General features: G+C 43.5%; 1 protein-coding gene across 1 annotated transcript in view; it reads right to left on the reverse strand.

Moving 5' to 3' along the window:
• Window positions 1-1,913: 1,913 nt before the first annotated feature.
• The window catches only part of LOC142649791 (uncharacterized), a 71,138-nt gene continuing 48,870 nt past the window's right edge, over window positions 1,914-24,181 (reverse strand). Inside the window, exons 4-6 of the mRNA XM_075825555.1 lie at window positions 22,273-22,399; window positions 15,839-15,947; window positions 1,914-5,839 (exon numbers count right to left, since the gene is read on the reverse strand). Of these exons, the coding sequence (XP_075681670.1) occupies window positions 5,489-5,839; window positions 15,839-15,947; window positions 22,273-22,399 (587 nt within the window). The 3' untranslated portion in view covers window positions 1,914-5,488. The remainder of the gene's footprint in view (window positions 5,840-15,838; window positions 15,948-22,272; window positions 22,400-24,181) is intronic.

A 24,181-nucleotide genomic window follows, 5' to 3' on the forward strand; every position in this document is an offset into this window, starting at 1 on the left:
TGTTTTTCCATTGACACAATGAAAACCAGCTCCAATAACGGCTCAAGAAGTGAAATACCTGCTTTTACGGGGTGTCTTTATATGCACCGTTTTTTAAAACAGCGGCGTAAAAAAACGCCCCATCTGAACTGAACGCCGTTTTTCCCATTGAATTCAATGGACAAATGTTTGTAGGTATTTAGCTAGCATTTTTCAAGCCGTATACGCTCCGAAATATGCCTGAAAACTCCATGTGAACATACCCTAAAGCTGAGGAGTGTGTGATCTCCCACTCCCTGCACTGTCTGCAGTGGGTGCTCTCCTTACTCATACACAGCTTGTGCTATCTTCCTCCCTCCCCTGCAGACTGTAGTGTGCGATTTTCTCCCTCTCTACATGGTACAGTACAGCCTGTGTGATCTGCTCCACTATCTGATCTGCCATGTAAAATCTCCTCCCCCTCCCTGCTACTATCTCCAAGGCCTCATGCACACGCCCGTAGACATTGTGCACGGCCGTGATTTTCGGGTCGGCCGGTCGCGGAGTGACAGTTGCGAGCCGCCCGCAAATCGCAGACTGTGCACATGGCCGCGGCCATTATTTTCAATGAGCCCGGACCGCAGAACACGGCTGTAATAAGACATGTCCGTTCTTTCTGCGGTGCGGGCTCCTGGTCCATGCACGGACCGTGAAAACCACGGTCGTGTGCATGGCCCCATAGGAATGAATGGGGCCGCAATTCTCTTTTAATGAAGACTTTTTAGATAGTTGCTTAACTTTGCATTTGAAAAGCAAATGAACAGTAAAAAAAAATTAATTCAGTACAAATGTGTTCATAGTCTTTAAAGGGCACAACAAATTATCCACTTGTATGGTGAGAAATCATTGGCATATATAGAAGAAAGGGAACCCCAAAACAGAGTTATCTTGTAACAAAATGTATTGTGTAGGTTTGTGTTACCTATTATCTTGTTTATCTGATGCTGCAAAGTTCAGTTCATGCACTGGGAATTGGAACAAAAAATAAACAAATTGCTTGCCAGTATACAAAAAGGTAGACTGAATTTGGGATCCGGAGAGGAAAGGTCATGGCCTCCTTTTCAACCACTATAACCATCATACACTTAATTTGGGTTAATAAAATGGATTTGAACCTAGAGTGTTCTACTGGACCAAGGGCCGGTGGGTCTCTGAATTTTCTTCTATCCATTCCCTGACTGGCACTTTCCATAACCTTGTTTTTTTTATCCAGGTGATCTCCATTTTAATAATTATGTAACTTCTAAAACCAGTTGCCCGTTCCCCTTATGATTTTGGTGATGGATAGTTATACCTTCAGTTATTTTGCATTTAATAATTGTACTTTCTAGATATTTCTTTTCAATTTGACATTAGAGGGTCTTTTTATGTTGATCAGCGTGAAGAATCCGAATAAAATCTTCTGTTATTTAGGCTTAGTTCTCACGTTGCGGATGCACCGCAGACAAACCTGCGCCGACGTGTAGATCGGCTCGGTTTTCAAATGGACTGCAGGTGAAAGAACTTTCATGGTTGACGGCCACACGGTAAACTACCTTTTAGCTGCATAACTGCACAGCTATTAACTACTTCCCAACATTTGCATCCCCATTCACTGTTAAGGCCCACTCCCCATACTGCTGGGAATGCTGACAAAACAGTATCATGTACGGCCACATTTATGTAAAATTTATATAAGCCTCACCCATTTAACTATCTGAAATCCCGCAAAAAAAAATAATGGTTGGGTGGTAACGTGTTTTTACCTGCAGTCAATTTGCACACAAATCTTCCACTGTGCATCCACAATGAGAGAACTGGACTAAATGTTACACAATGAATTAGGAAACCGTTCAAGTGGTCGAATAAGTTTCATGAGATCTGTATTTATGATAAAAACACAATTCACTTGCTTCTATGATCATTTATTTAAAGATTTGATTAGCACAACATTTTGTGTGATGAAAACTGAGAGATAGACTCCTCATTTATATTACAAACTATTTCACAAGGCAACATTGTTTTAAAGCAAAAGCACCTGCAATTTATACATTTCCAATAATACAAATTAATAATCTAGACTGAATCTAGTTACTCCACTTTAATGGCAGATTAAATGCTGGAGATGCAATCCCCATAGCAGTTTTCATCAGAAAGAGAACACTATTACAATAAACTTCTACAATTTGTTACAAAAAAAACTGTAAATTTAACATCTCACACTGTAACAATTAGAAAATACAATTACTTTAGCCATAACAATAATGTTTCCCATGGATAAATAAAATACATCTAATTTATACTATGTAATAAGTTTTATTACCTGTCGTTCTGACTTTGTATGCATTATCAGTAGTACATGTGAATACATACTCACTGTAATATCTCTTATATGGAGAAAGTGGCATCTTCCTCAGCTTTCAACAGGCTGTTGTTCCACTTTCCCGCAGGCTCTCTGTAACGGCCTATTCACACTTCAGTGTATGCAATTGGAAATGCTCCTGGCACATATGCATGTATATAGACTCTTATGGGCCCAATACCCCCAAAAAATGGTAACTGTAGGATTATTAAGTTTAAATGAAAAATGCAGCCTGTAGTTCTTTCCTATGCAGCTGGACTCCGCAAAATAACATATACTGCTTGGTGCATTTTTTTTTTAAATGGGATGACATATACAACTGTATGGCAAACAGTTTACTTGCCTGAAGAAGGGGCCTTTGTGTTCTGAAAGCTTGCATTTATAATTTTTATGGTTAGCCAATAAAGTTATCATACCTACTATACTTTTGTCTTTTTGACACAAAAGTGTTTAACATTGCATATTGTTTCTGGCTAACACGGTACTACACTATTTTTTAATATATCCCTATAGCAGAGATCACGTTTTTGGACTCAGACACCTAAACTCCCTACATAGACAATTTTTAAATTCTATCTGCTACCTCTAGGTGGAGCTTATTGCATACCGATTTATCATTTATTACAAGGTATAAACAGTATGCAGTAATAATTGTATCATTTAGCTCTATGCAGGCGAATTGTAGCTCGGGTAAAGGTGCTTCAACTGGTATAAAGATATATTATTAAAATGTATCAGCACAAAATGTTGGATGTAAAAATGACATGGTGTTAACAGGTGGAAATTCACTTTAACATCTGTTAAAATAAAAAGTATACTTTATGCAGGAAACAACTCATACAATGCCGTATACATTCACAGTAGGTAAACAGAGGATAGATTGCCCAACCAGGCCACAAAATGTTGGGACTAGCATAGAAAAAGTAGAGGAGTGTATTTATCACATCAGTCTGGCAATCTTTGGTAGTCTTAAGCCTAAACATGTCCAGTGTTGATTAAGAAGACTTGCTAGAACAATTACATTTACCAGTAATTTACAGAAAATGTGTACCCCATTGGACTATTTCTGTTTTATTGTGTGTTGGTTCACAGTGGAATCTGGACACTGACAAACAGAACATAATAATATGAAAGAAAATTATTTACTAAGTTATTCAACACAAAATAGTTGAATATATATACTCCCCTATTCTAAGACATGCAGGAGCTGGTTTAAGGGTGCCTTCACACCTAATGGTATTGTGCCACACAGTTCCACTGTAAATGACCAGTTTTTCACCACACGATACTTGTGTAGTGCATTATGAATGTCACGATAATTCTGACAGGCAGCCTATTATGTTATGCCTCTGGCAGGGACTGATAGGCTTACATCCATGGCAGACATTGAGGCCTTTGTTAGGCTCCCGTGCTGCGTTGGCAACCTATCAGGACCCCACGTTAAGTCTCATCCCACTGTGCCATTAATGTGTTGTGGAGGGAGGGGTAAAAGCATGGTAGTGGCAGCAACATACCGTGGGCATGCTTTACTGCAGCACACCTTGAAAGGCTTCTGAAGGCAGAGCATAAAACAAATGCTAAATGCAAAATACAAAGTAGTAGTGTAGTGAAAGAGCAACAGTAAACCTAAATAGAATGCTAAAACTACACTGGGTCTGGATTAAAGAAGACCGGTCACCTGACCAAAAAATTACAGCAGACATCTCAGTTAGATTGCCGATACCTCACATATTCTGGCACCTTTTTTTTTTTTCCTTCTAGCCCTCATCGTTCCTGAGATATAGGTGCCTTTAGTTTTAATGCCAGATATGCAAATGAGGCCTTTGACTGTCAAATGGGCAGTTAACACTGCTCACTTGCCAAGGGGTAACAGCCCACTTAACAGTCATAGGCCTCATTTGCATATCGGGCACTGATATATCAGGAACGGTGGGGGCTAGAAGGAAAACAAAAAACCCCAGAATCTGTAAGGTGCCGGAAATCTAGGCAGCTGCAGTTTTTTGGGGAGGTGACAATTCCTCTTTAAAGATTCACAGCTAAAGTCCTGGAGCGCCAAGTCCAGACCTCAATCTACAGAAAAACTTGGAGTCCTTGTATTGTCATTATGTGTGAAGCTATTAGAGACACCCCCACCCCCATTTAAGCCTGCAACTACGATCGAAGGTGGCTCAACTTCATACTGACTACAAGAAAGCGAATAGTTCTGCATTCAATTATTTTGCGTTTAAAGTATAACCTCACATATAACTTCAAGTTATAATAAACTTCAATGGGGGTCCGTGCGATGACCCTCACAATAGCTAGAACGAAGGAGCTTCTTTGCTCTGTGTCTGCCTTTGACTCTAGGTTTCATTCAAAAGAGGTGAAGACAGGCGACAGGTGTATGACCTCTTCTGAATAAAGCCAAGAGAAGCGAAGAGACATGGGGGGTCAGAGTTCACGGACCCCCATTGATTAGAACTTTTAAACTATCTTTAAGACATGTCAGAAATTTTCTATAACTGTAGGTACACACTAGTAATTGTAACAAATGTCATTCATTTTGAAGAGGTTTGGCTTCACTTCAACAACAAATAATATTTTTCTGTTCATCAGTGTAAAAAAAAAAAAAAGCCTTATTGGATCTACTGTGGTTTAATGTTGTTCCTCAGTGAAACATGAAAATCTCCAAGAGGAAAACTTTATATACACTTATGTTCACCTAAACAGTAAATGCATCGCTTTAGTGTAATTTTGCTGGCTTCAGAGCAGAAATCTCCCATCATTCCCGTTTATGCTGGAGATTTGCTTTGTAGGAAGAGTCATCTATAATCTGATACTTACAGTCATTATAGTAATTTAGTTAAGATCAGGTATGTGTTTACTATATGTAACCTGTGAATACAGCTCTAGGCTAGAATACAAGCTGTAACTTAGGATAAGTACAAGATGAGTAATGCTTAACCTTTTATGTATATTCCATCAATATATAAACTGTAAATGCTGTTTAAATGTGAACATATCCTTTTACAATATACTTTTTAATGTGCTGGATAATGTCTTGTAATAATCATTGTAATAAGATGTCCTCAAAATCAATATTTTTCCAAGACCTAAAAGAACGTTATGCAGTTCGTAATGATGTTGCTGTTACTGCGACCGCGCAGTCTGAGGTGATGCGTTCTGTGAGTCAGCCACAGTAAAATCATTGGTTGCAGTTTCATCACCTGTAAAGATGGAGATGTAGGAAAGTGACACCGGAGATAATGAAGAGTCTGTCTGCATGCTGTGATCTCGACTTGCTGCTGGAATTGGCAAGGCATGATTAGAAGGCAGACTCTGTGGCAGTGTGTGCCCTGAAAATTTAGCTGCTGGCCTCCTATTCTTGAAGAATCGTGGAGATGCATGCTCTCTGTTTATTTGCACCCGCATATCTGCTTTGTGCACCGTACGAATATGCTTCTTCATATTACTTGGATGTCTGCATCCCTTCCCGCAGATCTGCAAGGAAAACAAAGATAGTAGGCCAACAATGCCATCTATTCACAGGGTTAAATGGTTAAAGTAATTGTCCACCTTAAGGCCCCATGCACACTGTGAAAAATCTCCGTAATTGCGGACCGCAATACGATCCAGAATTACGGAGCCGCCTGGTTCTATTGGCCGCGGACACCTTTCCGCATCGCTACGGAAGGGTGTCCTTGCCGGGAATTATGGAGCATGTCCTACTTTTAATTTTTTACGTGCTGTCCTCCCATTCTTTGTACCCGAAAATGCGGCCCGCGGCGGCCAGCCATGCCCGCAATCGCGGGCCGTGATTATGGGCACGGCCGTGTGTATGAGGTCTTACAGCCGCATGACTGCATGTTGTAATAGGGGATGGGGAGCAGAAGTGGGAAGACATCGGACTGGCTCAGACTGCTGTGCACAGCCAAAGTATCACATCAGGACAAGTCCACTCGCTCAGCACGCATCAAAAAAAAAAAAAAGTTCACAAGGCATGCAGGTGGATGGAAAAAGACTCAAAACACTTTAGAGACATTTAAACCTTTCGCAGTCAGGGGTTTCCAGACAATCTTTACACTTTTAACATATCCAAATAAAACCTGAATTATAGAAACAAATCATGTTATACTTACACCCATATATTTTCTTAAGTAGACACTTGGCACATTGTGGAATTGCCACAAGGGACTTCTCATAAACGCCTTCATGGAATTTTTAATCAAAGCATAATGTTTTGCTTAAAAAAAAAGCCCAAAAATTCATGTTGTTGCTACAAATGTGACCAAACCAGAGTCGGAGACACTCAACATCTCGTGAAAATAAAAGTTCACCAAAACAGAAAAGACCGAAAATCTCTATGATCCAGATGGCAGTAAACATTTGCGACATTTGATTTGACAAATGCCCCGATTAGGTGCAGGGGGTGATTAGATGTGCAACTGCTCTTCTCTAAAAGGACCCCTATATCTGACAACCAGAGAGAATATATCCTCTCTGATTGGTAAGAGGGGTGGTAACATGAAGAAAAGTTCCTGTGCAAAACACCTTAAAGGCGTTAGGATCACAGTAAGGTTTTGCAGATTTTGTTGCAAATTGGCTGGGTATTTATGTTGCGTATTTCAGTGCAGAATTTCACATAGCATTGAAGTCTAAGAGGAAATTCTGCATCCAAATTTCACAACACAAAGAAAACGCGTCCAGAAAAAATCTGCACAGAAATTAATATAAACCATGTATGTCTTACAGATTTTGTTTCCACCCACAGGAATACAGTGTTAATTTCCGCAGCTGACTCTTCCACTACGGAAAATAATGCCACGTGTGACCCATCCCTTACATGCACAGAACCAGGATGTAAAGCTTTTTATCCTGCTTCTAGACTTCCAATGAGTGCTGCACCCCAAATATTGCTCCTAGAACTTTGATGGTATAAATTGAAAGCTAACATTCTGAGACCTAAGCCCTTATATTTTAGTCATGGCAATAGTTTACATTACACCCTTGGTAGTAAAGTGATTAATATACCGTACATGAACAGCTGTGTAAGAAATTATTGATATGATTTTGTTATGAAACAATAGGTAAGCTTCAAGAATTTCCCCAATTGCAATAATTTTCTTTTTTTTAAAAGAAAAACAAAAAAACAAAAAAGCAGCGTCAAAGTCAGCCTATGCTGTAACATTACTGTATTCATTAAACATTTATAAAGAAGTATTTCCAATTTAACCATATATGGCATGTCCTCGGGATATGTTCTAATTGTTTGTTAGATTCAGGTCCTAACTCTGGGACCTGCACCTATGTCAAAAACAGTATTGGATATTGGATGAATAAACCCATTTGATTTTGAGTGCTGCTTAGCTTTTTCTCTATTTGATATCCATCGTACAAGGAGGGGTGACTCCTTGGTTTGAAGCTTAGTACCGGCCTTGCTGGCGTGAAATCACAGTGCTTCTGTAACTTCTGTTTTCTTGTATGTCTAGAACAGGGGTCCCCTCTCCATTTATTCTCCATCTGGATGCAATGACTGCTTTACAAGGCGGGGCAGGGGTCGGTTGACCCCCGTTCTGGAGATAAATTCGGGTCCCACCTCGGAGACCCACATTTGTCATACATTTATGGCATATCCACATGATAAATGTTTAAGTTAGGAATACTCTTAAGTTAATATACATAAATTAAATTTATGGCCATCTTGGACATTTATGGCATATCCAGAGGACCCGCACATTTCTCTGGAATGGGGCCCCCTGACCTATATCTGCCGTTGGGCTCAGGCCATTGTCTAACGAGGTGGTTTGGTTTTCTGGAAAAAGTCAAGTGAGTTTTGCTACGCTGTTTCTGGAACTCGGTAACTATGAAAACAGCATAGCTCGCTGTGCTTCTAGGTTTGCATGACTTTCATTCACATCTAAGAGAGTTCCGGAAATAGCGCAGCAAAACGCGATTTGCTGATTTCAATTAACCTAACCACTTTGTAAGGCAGTGGCCGGAGAACTGTTACTGTAAAGGATCTTCCAGGCACAACTTCTGTGTATACGCCCATGAGTAATCAGTCTGCACCTGATTCTGTGTCTCTGAGACGGACTCCTTCTTCCACCACTCAGAATGGCAGGCTTAGGAGTGGGAGAGCCTATCGCAGCCTGGCCAGACGGAGCTAGCTCCCGCCCTCTGTCTATTTATACCTGCCTTTCCTGTTCCTCCTTTGCTTGTGATTCTTTTTGTGTGGTTTCCTGGCCCTGATGCAGCTTCTAGCTATTTGACCTTGCTTCATACTGACCCTGGCTTACTGACTACTCTCCTGCTCTGCGTTTGGTACCTCGTACACTCCTGGTTTGACTCGGCTCGTTCACCACTCTTGTTGCTCACGGTGTTGCTGTGGGAAACTGCCCCATTTCCCTTTGCTTGTGTCCCCTTGTCTGTTTGTCTGTCGTGCACCTACTGAGCGTAGGGACCGTCGCCCAGTTGTACCTCGTCGCCTAGGGCGGGTCGTTGCAAGTAGGCAGGGACTGAGTGGTGGGTAGATTAGGGCTCACTGTCTGTTTCCCTACCCCCCGGTCATTACATAATCACAAGCCCATATACCTAGGCTACCCTGGTCCCTCATACTACTATGGACCCCCTTGAGACCCTGGCTCAGCAAATGCAGGGTCTCTCCCTACAGGTCCAGGCCCTGGCTCAGAGGGTCAACCAGCCTGACGCTACCATGGTAGTGCCCCTCACCTCACCTCTTGAACCCCACCTCAAGTTGCCTGACCGGTTCTCAGGGGACCGGAGGACTTTTCTCTCCTTTCGGGAGAGTTGTAGGCTCTACTTTCGCTTAAAGCCTCACTCCTCAGGTTCTGAGAGCCAGCGGGTGGGTATAATTATGTCCCGGCTTCAGGAAGGGCCCCAAGAATGGGCCTTCTCCTTGGCTCCTGACGCCCCTGAACTTTCCTCCGTTGATCTTTTCTTTTCTGCTCTCGGACTCATTTATGACGAGACTGACAGGACTGCCTTTGCCGAGAGTCAGCTGGTGACCTTACGTCAGGGTAAGAGACCTGTGGAAGAGTATTGTTCTGACTTTAGGAAGTGGTGCGTAGCTTCTCGGTGGAATGACCCTGCCTTAAGGTGCCAGTTTAGGTTGGGTCTGTCGAACGCCATGAAAGACCTGCTAGTTAGCTATCCCTGTTCTGACTCCCTAGACCAGGTTATGGCTTTAGCGGTACGACTTGACCGACGTCTCAGGGAACGACAACTTGAACGTTTTTGTGTTTTCCCCTCTGACTCCCCCATGATGCCTCCCGAGGTCCCGTTGCTTCGCTCTTCCACGGAAGACTTGGAGGTACCTATGCAACTCGGGGCCTCCGTGTCCCCCCGACAACGTAGAGAGTTCCGCAGGAAGAATGGTCTCTGCTTCTATTGGGGGGGTACAAGCATCAAGTGAACACCTGTCCTAGGCGTAAGAATAAGTAGCCGGAAAACTTCCGCGCCTAAGTGATCATCGGGGAGGTCACTTGGGCGCACAGGTATTTCCCGTAAATATGAAACGTAATAAAATCTTGCTTCCCTTTCAGGTCTCTTTTGGTGGTAGGTCTGCTACCGGCAGTGCCTTCGTGGATTCAGGGTCTTCTGCTAATATCATGTCTCTGGAATTTGCTATGTCTCTAGCTATGCCTTTGATTGATTTGCTTAAACCTGTCCCGGTAGTGGGTATCGACTCCACTCCTCTTGCTAATGGTTATTTTACTCAGCATATCCCTGTTTTTGAACTCCTTGTTGGCTCCATGCATTTGGAGCAGTGCTCTGTACTGTTGATGCAGGGATTATCGTCCGATTTGGTTTTAGGCCTTCCCTGGTTGCAGTTGCATAATCCCACGTTTGACTGGAATACTGGGGAGCTTACCAAATGGGGTAATGAATGCTTGACGTCATGTTTTTCTGTTAATTCTATTTCTCCCCCTGAGGAGGTGAACACGCTACCTGAGTTTGTTCAGGACTTCGCTAATGTTTTCTCTAAGGAGGCCTCCGAAGTGTTACCTCCTCATAGGGAATACGATTGCGCTATCGATTTGGTACCAGGAGCTAAGCTCCCTAAGGGTAGGATATTTAATCTTTCTTGTCCCGAACGTGAAGCCATGAGAGAGTATATCCAGGAATGCCTGGCCAAGGGTTACATTCACCCCTCTACTTCTCCGGTAGGTGCTGGCTTCTTCTTCGTAGGGAAGAAGGATGGTGGTCTTAGGCCATGCATTGACTACCGTAACTTGAATAAGGTCACTGTAAGGAACCAGTATCCCCTTCCTTTGATTCCTGATCTCTTTAATCAAGTGCAGGGGGCCCAATGGTTCTCTAAGTTTGATCTACGGGGGGGCGTATAACCTTATCCGCATCAAAGAGGGGGATGAGTGGAAGACTGCGTTTAACACGCCCGAAGGTCATTTCGAATACCTCGTCATGCCCTTTGGGTTGTGTAATGCCCCCGCGGTCTTCCAGAATTTCATAAATGAGATTTTAAGAGAGTACCTGGGGGAATTTCTTGTATTGTACCTTGATGACATACTTGTGTTTTCCAAGGACTTGTCCTCCCACATTGAGCATGTCAGGAAGGTGCTCCAGGTCCTTCGGGAAAACAAACTGTTTGCTAAGACCGAAAAATGTGTGTTTGGGGTGCAGGAGATACCATTTTTGGGTCAAATCCTCACTCCTCATGAATTCCGCATGGACCCCGCCAAGGTTCAGGCTGTGGCGGAATGGGTCCAACCTGCCTCCCTGAAGGCGTTACAGTGTTTCTTGGGGTTCGCTAATTATTACAGGAGATTTATTGCTAACTTCTCGGTCATCGCTAAGCCTCTTACGGACCTCACTCGTAAAGGTGCTGATCTCCTCCACTGGCCTCCTGAGGCTGTCCAGGCTTTTGAGGTCCTTAAGAAGTGCTTTATCTCGGCCCCGGTGCTGGTCCAGCCCAACCAAATGGAGCCATTTATCGTGGAGGTTGACGCATCCGAGGTGGGAGTGGGGGCTGTCTTGTCCCAGGGTACCAGGTCCCTCACCCATCTCCGTCCCTGTGCCTACTTCTCCAGGAAGTTTTCGCCCACTGAGAGTAACTATGATATTGGCAACCGCGAACTCTTAGCCATTAAATGGGCATTTGAAGAGTGGCGCCACTTCCTGGAGGGGGCTAGGCACCAGGTAACGGTCCTTACCGACCACAAGAATCTGGTTTTCCTAGAATCTGCCCGGAGGCTAAACCCGAGACAAGCTCAATGGGCGCTATTTTTTACCAGATTCAACTTTTTGGTTACCTATAGGGCTGGGTCTAGAAATATTAAGGCCGATGCACTGTCGCGTAGCTTCATGGCTAGCCCTCCTTCGGAGGAAGATCCTGCTTGTATTTTGCCTCCTGGTATAGTCGTTTCTTCTATTGATTCTGATTTAGTCTCTGAAATTGCGGCTGATCAAGGTTCAGCTCCCGGGAACCTTCCTGAGAACAAGCTGTTTGTTCCCCTGCAATTCCGGCTAAGGGTACTTAGGGAAAATCATGACTCCGCACTATCTGGTCATCCAGGCATCCTGGGTACCAAACACCTCATTGCCAGAAACTATTGGTGGCCTGGGTTGCCTATAGACGTTAAGGCCTACGTCGCCGCTTGTGAGGTTTGTGCTAGGTCCAAGACTCCCAGGTCCCGACCAGCGGGCTTACTACGTTCTATGCCCATTCCCCAGAGACCTTGGACCCATATCTCCATGGATTTTATCACCAATTTGCCTCCATCTCAGGTCGGTGGTGTGGGTTGTAGTAGACCGCTTCAGTAAGATGTGCCACTTTGTGCCCCTCAAAAAACTACCCAATGCTAAGACGTTAGCTACCCTGTTTGTCAAACACATCCTGCGTCTCCATGGGGTCCCTGTCAATATTGCTTCTGACAGAGGGGTACAATTTGTTTCTTTGTTTTGGAGAGCCTTCTGTAAAAAGTTGGATATTGATCTGTCGTTCTCCTCTGCCTTCCATCCTGAAACTAATGGCCAAACCAAGAGGACTAATCAGTCTCTAGAACAATATTTAAGGTGTTTTATCTCTGACTGTCAATATGATTGGGTCTCATTCATTCCCCTCGCCGAATTTTCCCTTAATACCCGGGTCAGTAACTCGTCAGGGGTCTCCCCCTTTTTCTGTAATTTTGGGTTTAATCCACGGTTCTCCTCCGTTTCACCTGGTAGTTCCAACAATCCCGAGGTAGAGGTCGTTCATCGGGAACTGTGCACAGTCTGGGCCCAGGTTCAGAAGAACCTAGAGGCGTCCCAGAGCATACAAAAAACTCAGGCAGATAGAAGACGTTCTGCTAACCCCTTGTTTATGGTCGGGGATCTGGTGTGGTTATCGTCTAAGAACTTGCGCCTTAAGGTCCCGTCCCAGAAGTTTGCTCCCCGGTTTATAGGGCCGTATAAGGTCATTGAAGTCCTCAATCCTGTCTCCTTCCGACTAGAGTTGCCACCATCTTTTCGTATACACGACGTGTTTCATGCCTCCCTCCTTAAACGCTGCTCCCCGTCCTTGGCTCCCTCGAGGAAACCTCCTGTTCCCGTTCTCACCCCTGAGGGGGTGGAATTCGAGGTGGCCAAGATTGTGGACAGCAAGATGGTCCAAGGCTCCCTCCAGTACCTGGTCCATTGGAGAGGACTTGGGTACCCGCCCGGGATGTTCACGCTGGGGTATTGGTCAGGAAGTTCCACCTTCGTTTCCCCAATAAACCACTTAGAAAGGGTCCGGGGGCCCCTCATAAAAGGGGGGGGGGTACTGTAAAGGATCTTCCAGGCACAACTTCTGTGTATACGCCCATGGGTAATCAGTCTGCACCTGATTCTATGTCTCTGAGACTGACTCCTTCTTCCACCACTCAGGATGGCAGGCTTAGGAGTGGGAGAGCCTATCGCAGCCTGGCCAGACGGAGCTAGCTCCCGCCCTCTGTCTATTTCTACCTGCCTTTCCTGTTCCTCCTTTGCTTGTGATTCTTTTCGTGTGGTTTCCTGGCCCTGATGCAGCTTCTAGCTATTTGACCTTGCTTCATACTGACCCTGGCTTACTGACTACTCTCCTGCTCTGCGTTTGGTACCTCGTACACTCCTGGTTTGACTCGGCTCGTTCACCACTCTTGTTGCTCACGGTGTTGCCGTGGGCAACTGCCCCATTTCCCTTTGCTTGTGTCCCCTTGTCTGTTTGTCTGTCGTGCACCTACTGAGCGTAGGGACCGTCGCCCAGTTGTACCCCGTCGCCTAGGGTGGGTCGTTGCAAGTAGGCAGGGACTGAGTGGTGGGTAGATTAGGGCTCACTGTCTGTTTCCCTACCCCCCTGTCATTACAGTTACAGTGGGAGAAGGTAATACGGGGGTCGGGGGCCCCTTTCTAGAGATGGGTGCGGGTCCCAGAGATGGAACCCGCATGTATTGGACATTTATGGCACATCCCGTGGATATGTCAAATGTCCAGGATGGGAAGAACACTTTAAGTGCTTATATTTAACAAAATCAGGGATTTACTGCGTTCTCTTTTCCATCTCTGTAAGTGGCAGCTATGTTATGAGAATGGTAGCAATAGATTTACAGGGTGGCTATGCCGTACTGTGGTAATGGACTAATTCATGCACGGAGGGGTATTAGGTTTTTAACCTCCATCAGATCACATCAATACACTGTGCTGCAAGTACTTTTGTTTTTGGTTAGGTTAATATTGAACAGCAGGTTTCATTTACAAGTTATTTCTTAAAATTTACTTTAGTATTCCATTCATTTACAAATCTACGAAGTTGAAGCCTGAAAGTGAATGTCCCCCCTCGAACACCATAATTTTTTTTTATCTAAATAGATCCAAAAATCTGTGCTAATTTCCTAATATATCTTTATTGTAAACTGTTTTACTAACAATAGGCTTCAAATCCCATAAACGGACATGGAGTTAAAGAGGACCCATCGTCTGGATAAGGCGATGTGTTTTATTAGTAAAATCGCTAGCCCCAATAAAAAAACTAAAAAAAAACTTTGTAAGTATAACGCATTAAAAAAAAGTAGCTTGTAGAGCCGATGCACATCATTTAAATGAGCCGGCTCAGCAGTCGTGTCCAAACTTCCGGTTAAGCAGCTCCCATCATGCCCCTGGCACCCCTTCCATAATCCCAAGTGAAATAGGGTCAGAATGCAAGATCTCGCAAATCATCTCGCAGATCTTGCAGCTCTGAGTAAAAACAGCGCTGTATATAAATTTAAACAGCAATTATTTATATATGTAAAATACATTGATAACTGTTGTATAAATGCTATATACAGGTCTGTTTTAGCAAACAATTTTATTCCACATAAAATAACAATTCTGGAACATCTTTTCTTAGGACTCTACGTTGCGTTGTTCCTCTGTTATTCCTACTAGAATTGTTATTTAATCGGTAATACAAGTATTTACTAAAAAAATAAATTTAAAAAAAAAGACAATTAAGGAGAGGACAGGTCCTTTTTAAAAAGTTTGCTGCAACGGCATATTTAACGAGATAACTGTCAAGTTAAACTTTGCTACATCTGTACATAATGTTCACAGGCTCAACAAACACTTTTTCAAATGAGTTATAGTTACATAGTCATGTATTTTATGGGGGGTAATGGTTTTCCTACTAAAACATATAACCTTAGGCCCCATTCACATCGTGTTTGTGTTATCCGCCAGGCGTATACGTTTTTAAACACTAAAAAATTATTGAAACGTGTAGCTCGGTGTACACATAGACTATAATGGATCAAAAGTAGACCAAAATAGCACCCGTTGGGTCTATGTTTGTCATGGTTTACATGGGGATACTGTTTTTTGAAAGTACTGAAAAGCGTAGTCTGCTACGCATTCTGTACTTAAAAAAACAACTTATATGCGACGTAACATTTTTTCTTAACATCGATCGCAATGGATGATGTATACAAACGTAATGCTATATGTTTGTATCTGTTTACACACAGTAAATCTATCCGTTTTTTTTTCTATCAGTATACACTTTAAAAAAAAATAAAAGTATACTTTTTTTTTTTTAAGGTAAAGGTTCAGAAACGTATAACGACGTATAAGTGTATGCTAAACATACATGCTATAAAAAAACACAGACGTAAAATAAAAAATGGTACACGTTTGTATACGTTTTGAATGGTCCACGTTTTTATAAAAAAACGTATACGTCCGGCGGATAGCACAAACGCAACGTCAATGGGGCCTTATCCAGGTGCTAGGTCCTCTTCAAATGGTTGCATTCTGGTTACCTGTTTACACATTCAACTCAATAATAAAACAGTACGTAGTAAGTTTCTAAACTCCCCTGATGGTGGGTGAAGGCAGCCAGAATTGTGTTGTGTTATTTATTAGGTCTATGGAGAGGATTAGATACTTTGCACCAGACAAACAGAGCTCCGATTGCTATAAAGATATATTATGTCATTAACCAGCAAAGAAAGTTGGAAATTCCTTTTTAAAAATCATCCTACTTACTTTACAGCGGTATGGAAGTTCTCCAGTATGTGTCCAAGTGTGTCGCTTTAACTCGGAGATCCGATGGAATGACTGTACACAAAAGTCACACTTAAATTTCTTCACTCCACTGTACAGCAGATCAGCATAAAGGAAAAAAACATAATACTGTAAACAGCGCCAGCAATTCCCAGAAAGGAAATAATAATAATAATAATAATTAAAAATAAAATAGTAGTATAAATATTACATGCATTTTTTCCAAAATATCATAGGTAGTTGAAAGCACCTATTGCATAATGCAAACCATGTTGGATATATCATGGATATGTATAATCTGCACATTCTACACTAACTCGGCCAGAATAGTCATATGATATAGGAAAAAGTATGTCTCCTCACTAAAGTCCCATGCACACGACCGTATTTTTCAACCATCCGTAAACACTATCCATAAATACGGATCCGTAGTCATCCGTAAATTATCCGCATATACAGAAGGGTGTCCGTAAATGCGGTCCGTAGTGCATCCGTATTTACGTATCCAAAAAAAACCGGAGGAATCTAGGTTAATCCCCTGGTATCCGCCCGTAATTACGGAAGCGCCCATAGACTTCTATGGGGAGTCCGTGCTGTAATTACAGATAAAAAAAGGATATGTTCTATCATTTCTATGGCATGGACACCCATCCGTAAAAATACTGAAAGGTGTCCGTAGCCCATAGAAATGAATGGGTCCGTAATTACGGATGAAAAATACGGTCGTGTGCATGGGGCCTTAGGCTCTGTTCACATCTGCGTCGTGGTTTAGGTTTATATTACATTCTCTGAGACCTCTGCGTCAAATAGACTCGGCACATTGGTTGGGTCCTTGTGGCTGCATAATTATTGAAAAGTGAATCTGTTCAGGTGAAAGGAAGACCCAGGGACAGTATCCTATATACAAGCTTCTATTTATTAGTGCATCTTTGAAAGGGTTCAGTAGTTTTCAGATTACGTATATACAAATTGAGTAAGGCTATATTCACACGACAGTGAAAAAAAATGGCCATTAAAAACTGATCAACTGTCAGCCTTTCATGGCCATTTTGCATCATTGTGTCTCCAAATTTTCATCCATTTCCAGTCCGTCTGTCCGTTTTTAATGGCCTTTTGACATCCGTTTTTCATGGCTGTTAAAAAAACTGATGAATTTCATTGGTCAGGCTTTTTTTGTCCCCACCCCCTGAAAACACCCAAAGGAAGGTCACATGTTCACCTAGGCACTATTTACAGTCCCCTGTAGATGATGCCACACAGCCTCCCTATAGATGATGCCACACAGCCTCCCTGTAGATTATGCCATACAGCCTCCCTCTAAATGATGCCACACAGCCTCCCTGTAGATGATGCCACACAGCCTCCCTGTAGATGATGCCACACAGCCTCCCTGTAGATGATGCCACACAGCCTCCCTGTAGATGATGCCACACAGCCTCCCTGTAGATGATGCCACACAGCCTCCCTGTAGATGATGCCACACAGCCTCCCTGTAGATGATGCCACACAGCCCCCCTGTAGATGATGCCACACAGCCCCCCTGTAGATGATGCCACACAGCCCCCCTGTAGATGATGCCACAAATCCTCTCTGTAGATAATACCACACAGCCCCCCGGTAGCGAATGCCACACAGCCCCCTGTAGATGATGCCACACAGCCCCCTGTAGATGATGCCACACAGCCTCCCTGCAGATGATGCCACACAGCCTCCCTGCAGATGATGCCACACAGCCTCCCTGCAGATGATGCCACACAGCCTCCCTGTAGATGATGCCACACAGCCTCCCTGCAGATGATGCCACACAGCCTCCCTGCAGATGATGCCACACAGCCTCCCTGCAGATGATGTTAAAAAAACTGCAGCGGAAGAGAGGATCGATACATTAAACTGAAACGGTTCTGTTAGAATTACCATTGACTTCAATGGTAATTCTTTTGTATCAGTTCATTTCCATTTGTCTCCGTTCGCTAGGTTTCCGTTTTTTTTTTAATGAAAACAAAGGTTCTGCAGACTGCACTTTTGTTTCCTTTCATAAAAACGGAAACCTAGCGAACAGAGACAAAAGGAAATCAACTGATACAAAAGAATTACCATTGAAATCAATGGTAATTCTAACGGAACCGTTGCTCTCCATTTAGGCCTCATGCACACGAATGTATTTTTTTCCTCCCGTAAATACTGGCGTAAATACGGGTCCTTGGTCACACGTATTCGACCCGTATTGCACCAGTATTTACGGACCCGTGCATATACGGGTCCGGTTTCATCAGTATTCCACCCGTATTTACGGGCACGTTTTAGCTGCAAAATTGCACTGCACTAATCGGCAGCCCCTTCTCTCTATCAGTGCAGGATAGAGAGAAGGGGCAGCCCTTTCCGAGGTAAAAGTAAAAGAAATTCATACTTACCCGGCCATTGTCTTGGTGACACGCCCCTCTTTCGACATCCAGCCCGACCTCCCTGGATGACGCGGCAGTCCATGTGACCGCTGCTGCCTATGATTGGCTGCAGCGGTCACATGGGCTGAAACGTCATCCCGGGAGGCCGGACTGGAGGAAGAAGCAGGGAGTTCTGGGTAAGTATGAACTTCTATTTTTTTTACACGTTGATTTATATTGTGATCGGTAGTCACTGTCCCTGGTGCTGAAAGAGTTACTGCCGATCAGTTAACTCTTTCAGCACCCTGGACAGTGACTATCCACTGACGTCGCCTAGCAACACTCCCGTAATTACGGCCTAAAATAGGACATGTTCTAGATTTTTCAACGGCCCGGGCACCTTCCCGTAAGCATACGGGGTGGTACCTGTGGCCAATAGAAGTCTATGGGCCCGTAATTACGGGCGTTTTTAAGTTCGTGTGCATGGGGCCTAAATGTGTCGAACCTCTCTTAGGGCCTGTTCACATCACCGTTCGCTTTCCGTTCCGGGGTTCCGTCGGAGGTTTCCGTCGGGTGAACTTCGCAACGGAAAGTGAAAGCACAGCTTCCGTTTCAGTCACCATTGATCTCAATGGTGACGGAAACATCGCTAATGCTTTCCGTTCGTCACCATTCCTGCAGGTTTCCGGTTTTCCGCCGGAATCAATAGCGGAGTCGACTGCGCTATTGATTCCGTCGGAAAACTGTAGTGTAGTGAGCCCTGAGGGGCCAAAACATTGGAAACCCCCACAAGTGACCCCATTTGGGAAACTACACCCCTCAAGGGGTAAAGCAATTCCTCCCGAGTACGGCAATACCCCATATGCGGTAAAAAATTGCTGTTTGGGCATACAGTAAGACTCAGAAGGGAAGAAGCGCCATTTGGCTTTTGGAATGGTTTCTGGGCACCATGTAGCATTTGCGGAGCCCCTTTAGTACAAGTACAGTGGAAACACCCCAAAAGTTACTCCATTTTGGAAACTACACCCCTTGAGGAATCATCTAGGGGTATAGTGAGAATTTTGACCGCAAAAGCTTTTGGCTGAATTAATTAGAATTCAGCCGTGAAAATGTAAAAAAAAATTGTTGTTGTAAGATGTCGTTTTACACAAAAAAAATTCATTTTCACAGGGAATAAAGAAAAAGCACCCCAACATTTGTAAACCAATGTCTCCCGAGTATGGTAATACCCCATATGTAGTAATAAACTGCTGTTTGGACATATGGGAGGGTTCAGAAGTAAAGGAGTGGTATTTGACTTTTGGAGCGTATATTTTGCTGGAATGGTTTGCGGACGCCATGTCACATTTGCAAAACCCCCCCCCAAAAAAATTGATTCCATTTTAGAAACTGCACCCTAAAGGCATTTATCGAGGAGTGTAGTGAGCATTTATACCCCACAGGTGTTTTTCAGAAATGAATACGCAGTGGATGATGCAAAGCGTAAATTGCAATTTTTCCACTGATATGCCTATTCACCGCACAATATGGTGTGCCCAGCTTGTGCCAATGGAGAATCTTACTCCATAAATTATTAAGTGGGTTCTCCCGGGTATGGCAATGCCATACATGTGGATGTAAACTGCTGTTTGGGCACACTGTAGGGCTTAGAAGCGAAGGAGCGCCATTTGGAGCGTGGATTTTGCTTGGTAGTAGTTTTGTTTGGAGTTTTACTGGTATTTCAGTTTATAATGTGGGGGCAAATGTAATCAGTGCGGAGTACATCAGGGCATAATAAGAGGGTATAATAATGAAGTAAATAATAAAGTTATCCATCGATATGTGGTACGCTATAAAGCAATCGGTAATGCACAGGCTAGTGTCGCACTGATAAACAGTATTCTTTCTTATCCCCCTTTTGTAACACTGCACCTTTTGGGGACTTTTCCTCCTTTGTAGTTTCCGCTTCCAGCAGATGTGCTATGTCCCTTCCCTTCCTAATTCCTAAATACTAGGGTACTGAAACTGAAGGAATGTTCCCCTCCGACCTGCACATCGGGATGTTTTTTCATCACTGCATTACTAGTGCTATAACTTTTTTATTTTTTTGGTTGATGGAGCTGTGTGCAGGCTTGTTTTTTGCGAGACAAGCTGTAGATTTTATTGGTACCATTTTAGGACACATACGACTTTTTGATCACTTTTTATTACATTTTTTGGAAGAGGAAATGACCAAAAACAAGCAATTCTGGAATTGCTTTTTTATTGGGGGTTTTTTCGGCATTCACCGTGGGCCATAAATTACATATTAACTATATGCTGTGGGTTTATACGATTACGGCGATACCAAATTTATATAGTTTTGTCCATGCATTGCACATTAAAATCACTTAAAATTGTTTTTTATTTTCTATGTCGCCATATTCTAAGCCCCAAAACGTTTTTATTTTTGCGTGGACAAAGCTGTGTCAGGAATTTTTTTCTGCGGGACGGGTTGTTGTTTTTATTGGTACTATTTTAGGGTAAATGTCACTTTTTATTCCATTTAATGGGAGGATATTTTTTTGTTATAGCATTCACCGTGTGAGATAAATGACATCATAGTTTTATAGTTTGGATCATTACGGACGCGGCGATACCAATTATATATAGTTTTGTTTTTTTTCCAATAATAATAGACTTATTATGGGAAAAAGGCAATTTTAACATGAAACGTATTTTTTGACAACATTTTTGTTAACTTTTTTTTTTTTGTCCCACTAGGGGACTTGAAGCCCTGCACTGCTGATCTGTATTCTACATATGTAGTGCAGTGTATTAGAGCTGGCAGTCACACACTGAGAGCAAGCCTATGAGGACCCGCTGGAGGCAGGTCCTCATAGGCTTCCATACAAGGAAGACACAGAGGCCATTGTTATGTCGTTAGTCCTCTGGTTGCCATAACAACCATCGTCACCTCAGCGATTACGTCGCTGGAGTGCCGGTAGACTAAAAACCCCTTAGATGCAGTGACTAGCTCCGGTCCTGGCCATTACAGCAGCGTGTCGGCTGTAACATACAGCTGACACCCGGCGGTGATGGCGCGGGCTCTGCTTTTGATCACCGCGACGTAATGGTATAGCTTTTTGCAGGAACCCCTTCCCGGCAGCGCCGTATAGATACGGCGGATGTCGGGAAGGGATTAAAAGGCTATGTAAACCTTTGAAAGCCATTTTTTTAATAAAAAGGTCAATCAGCGTGTTTTGTGCAACTTTTTAATTAGTTTTTATTTTTCAAAAATTTTCTTTGAGATACAGTTGCTTTGTATCCTGCAAACAGAGTAGCTGTATCTTACGCCGAGTCTTGTACCCGCCAGGTCTGCGGGACTGACAGGTACAGCATCAGCGGGTTCTGCGTGATCGAGCTGTTAACGATCACATATAAATTCCTTAACTTAGATGTGATAGATTACAGGTGGATCCTGCGTGTCAATCACATCTAAGTTATGAATTTATATGTGATCGTTAACAGCTCGATCACGCAGGACCCCCTGATGCTGTACCAGTCAGTCCCGCAGACCTGACGGATTCAGGGCTTAGCGCATGATATAGCTGCTCTGTATAAAGAATAGCTGTGTCTCAAAAAGTAAAAATAATTTTTAATAAAAACTAAAATTATAAAATTGCACAAAACACAAAAAAAACAAAAAACACGCTTGCAAAGGGGTGCATAGCCTTTAAAGCTCCAATATTTAAAAGCATATTTTTTCACAGAATAGCGGTAGATATTGTTTAATATACCATTGATGACCAATGCAGCAATGGTGGTACAAAAGGACTACAAAATTAATTAACCCATTTCAGCCCATTATTTGTTTTTGAGGGGTCATTTAATCCAGAGTTTACTGCCTTCATTTAGCCATCAAACTTTTGTTATTCTGCATGCTTTTCTTTCATTAAGACGCATTAAAGGGGTTTCGGACATTGAATATTAAAGCTCCCACGCCACTTTACTGGCTAAAATATTTCCCGACTTTCAGAACCCTAGGTATAGATAATTGTACACATTCTGCAGTACCTGCAAAAGATTTTGTGGCTTTTATAATGCTTCACAGCTTGGCCACAAAATTCACAAAGTTGGAGCAGTGGTGGTTTCCCTGTTGAGGCCTCTATGTGCTTTGTTCGCACGTGCTGGGTGAGATCATCTGAAAAAAAATGATAAAGATATTTTACACTACTACTTACAGCTAACTTTTATACAAATATAGCATTAACATTAACCTATAAAGTTAAAAGGAACATTTTAATCACCTAACCACCTTCTGCACCACGCAGACATCTCCGACACATACAGTAGTAGACACTACCACCCAAAATTAAGGGAAAAGCTTGATTTCAATTCTTTATTCCAAATGTACAGAAGATCTACTGATGGACATTACAAAGCTTTATCAAAGGGGTCCAGATAGTAAAAACAGTGTTGTAATCTCTTTATTTAGTGAAGAGGTGGGTCATATCTGAAGCACGAATATACTCTTATGTGACTATGTGGCATGTCAGAAGACTATATTACATTATACATGTCCTAATCGTTTAGTGCCTTAGGTACTTACCATCAATTAACTTCAACGCAGCCTTTTGTGGAACCCGCTGCCCCGGAAACTTGTAATTATGATGTATTCAAATCTCAAAAAAACACCTTTTTATGTTAATTATTTGTACAGTTAAACAATGTAGAAAAACAGAACAATGTATCTTTTGTGTGTGTACTTATTCTGCCATTTCTGTAAACCTCAAACAGTAAGTGTATGTAAACTTTGGCTATCGATTGCTCCTTTCAGTAGCAGATTACATTTTTAGATTTAAAGGGGGGTATATGATTAGAAAAAAAAGGGTAGGGGGCGTGGCTTTGGCATGGCGGTGTGAGGACGTTTTTCTGTGGAGCTCCGGACCCATCTTGCAGAAAATCGCCTGTACGGGCTCACTTACCTGATCCCTGCACACGATGACAAAGGGGAGAAGTCGGAAGAGCCACTCGGTCACTCCTGGAGCCTCTTCGATCAGCAGGTACCTTCGCTCCACACAGGACGGTGCCTCTCCTCAGCGTGCCTCCATTACTTCTTCAGCCCGCAGCCGGACACGCCACCTCGTGGGCGCTCGTCGCCTTCCTGCTTCTCTGGGCTGGAAAGTCTGCACAGCAGCTCCCTGGCCACCGGATCGGACAGCACGTAACCGGAGGTAGATCAGGGCGTAGTGGGCTTTGAGGGGTCGGCTCCCCCGGCTCCAACAGAGGACTTTCCCCCACTTCCGCTCCAGCCTGTGTCGGGACAGGGCGAGGACCGCATGGCCTCGACGGACAGTGCAGTCACCGCGCTATCTTGGCAGGCCGCCCCGCAGCAGTCTCTCCCACCAGACTTTCAGCAGCTTAGTCAGGGGACGCCTGCAATTTTGAGGGGTTCGCTCACCCCGCCAGCAGGATCGGGGGACCCTCAGACGGTTCATTACCCGAGGCCCCCGTCCTCAATGGAACAGACTCTCGCCAAGCTATGGGAGATCTTGAGGGTGCTCCACACCAAATCCGATCTGGACCTACGCCTCTCGCGGTTGGAGAAGCATAACAAGGCCATTGGCGTGGTCTCTCCTTAAGGTACGCTCCCTGGCCGCAAGCGTAGAGACATTAGAGCGCCACAATTCTGTTAACACCATGGACATCTCGGTCCTTTCCCAGACCCTGGACACTCAGTCCACCCAAATGCTAGACTTTTCACTGCATCTGGATGATGTCGAAAATAGGGGGAGGAGAAATAACCTGAAATTACGAGGCATTCCGGAATCTGTGCCTCCGGATGGTTTATATGAGGCGGTGACGCATATCTTTAATAAGCTCCTGGACAGGCCGCGTGATATGACCATTGAGATGGACAGAGTGCACAGACTGGCGGGCCCATGGGCTAGAAATGGCAATCGTCCACGGGACGTCATATGTA

The sequence above is a fragment of the Rhinoderma darwinii genome, chromosome 1 (genome assembly GCF_050947455.1).
Source record: "Rhinoderma darwinii isolate aRhiDar2 chromosome 1, aRhiDar2.hap1, whole genome shotgun sequence".
NCBI classification, from domain to species: domain Eukaryota; kingdom Metazoa; phylum Chordata; class Amphibia; order Anura; family Rhinodermatidae; genus Rhinoderma; species Rhinoderma darwinii.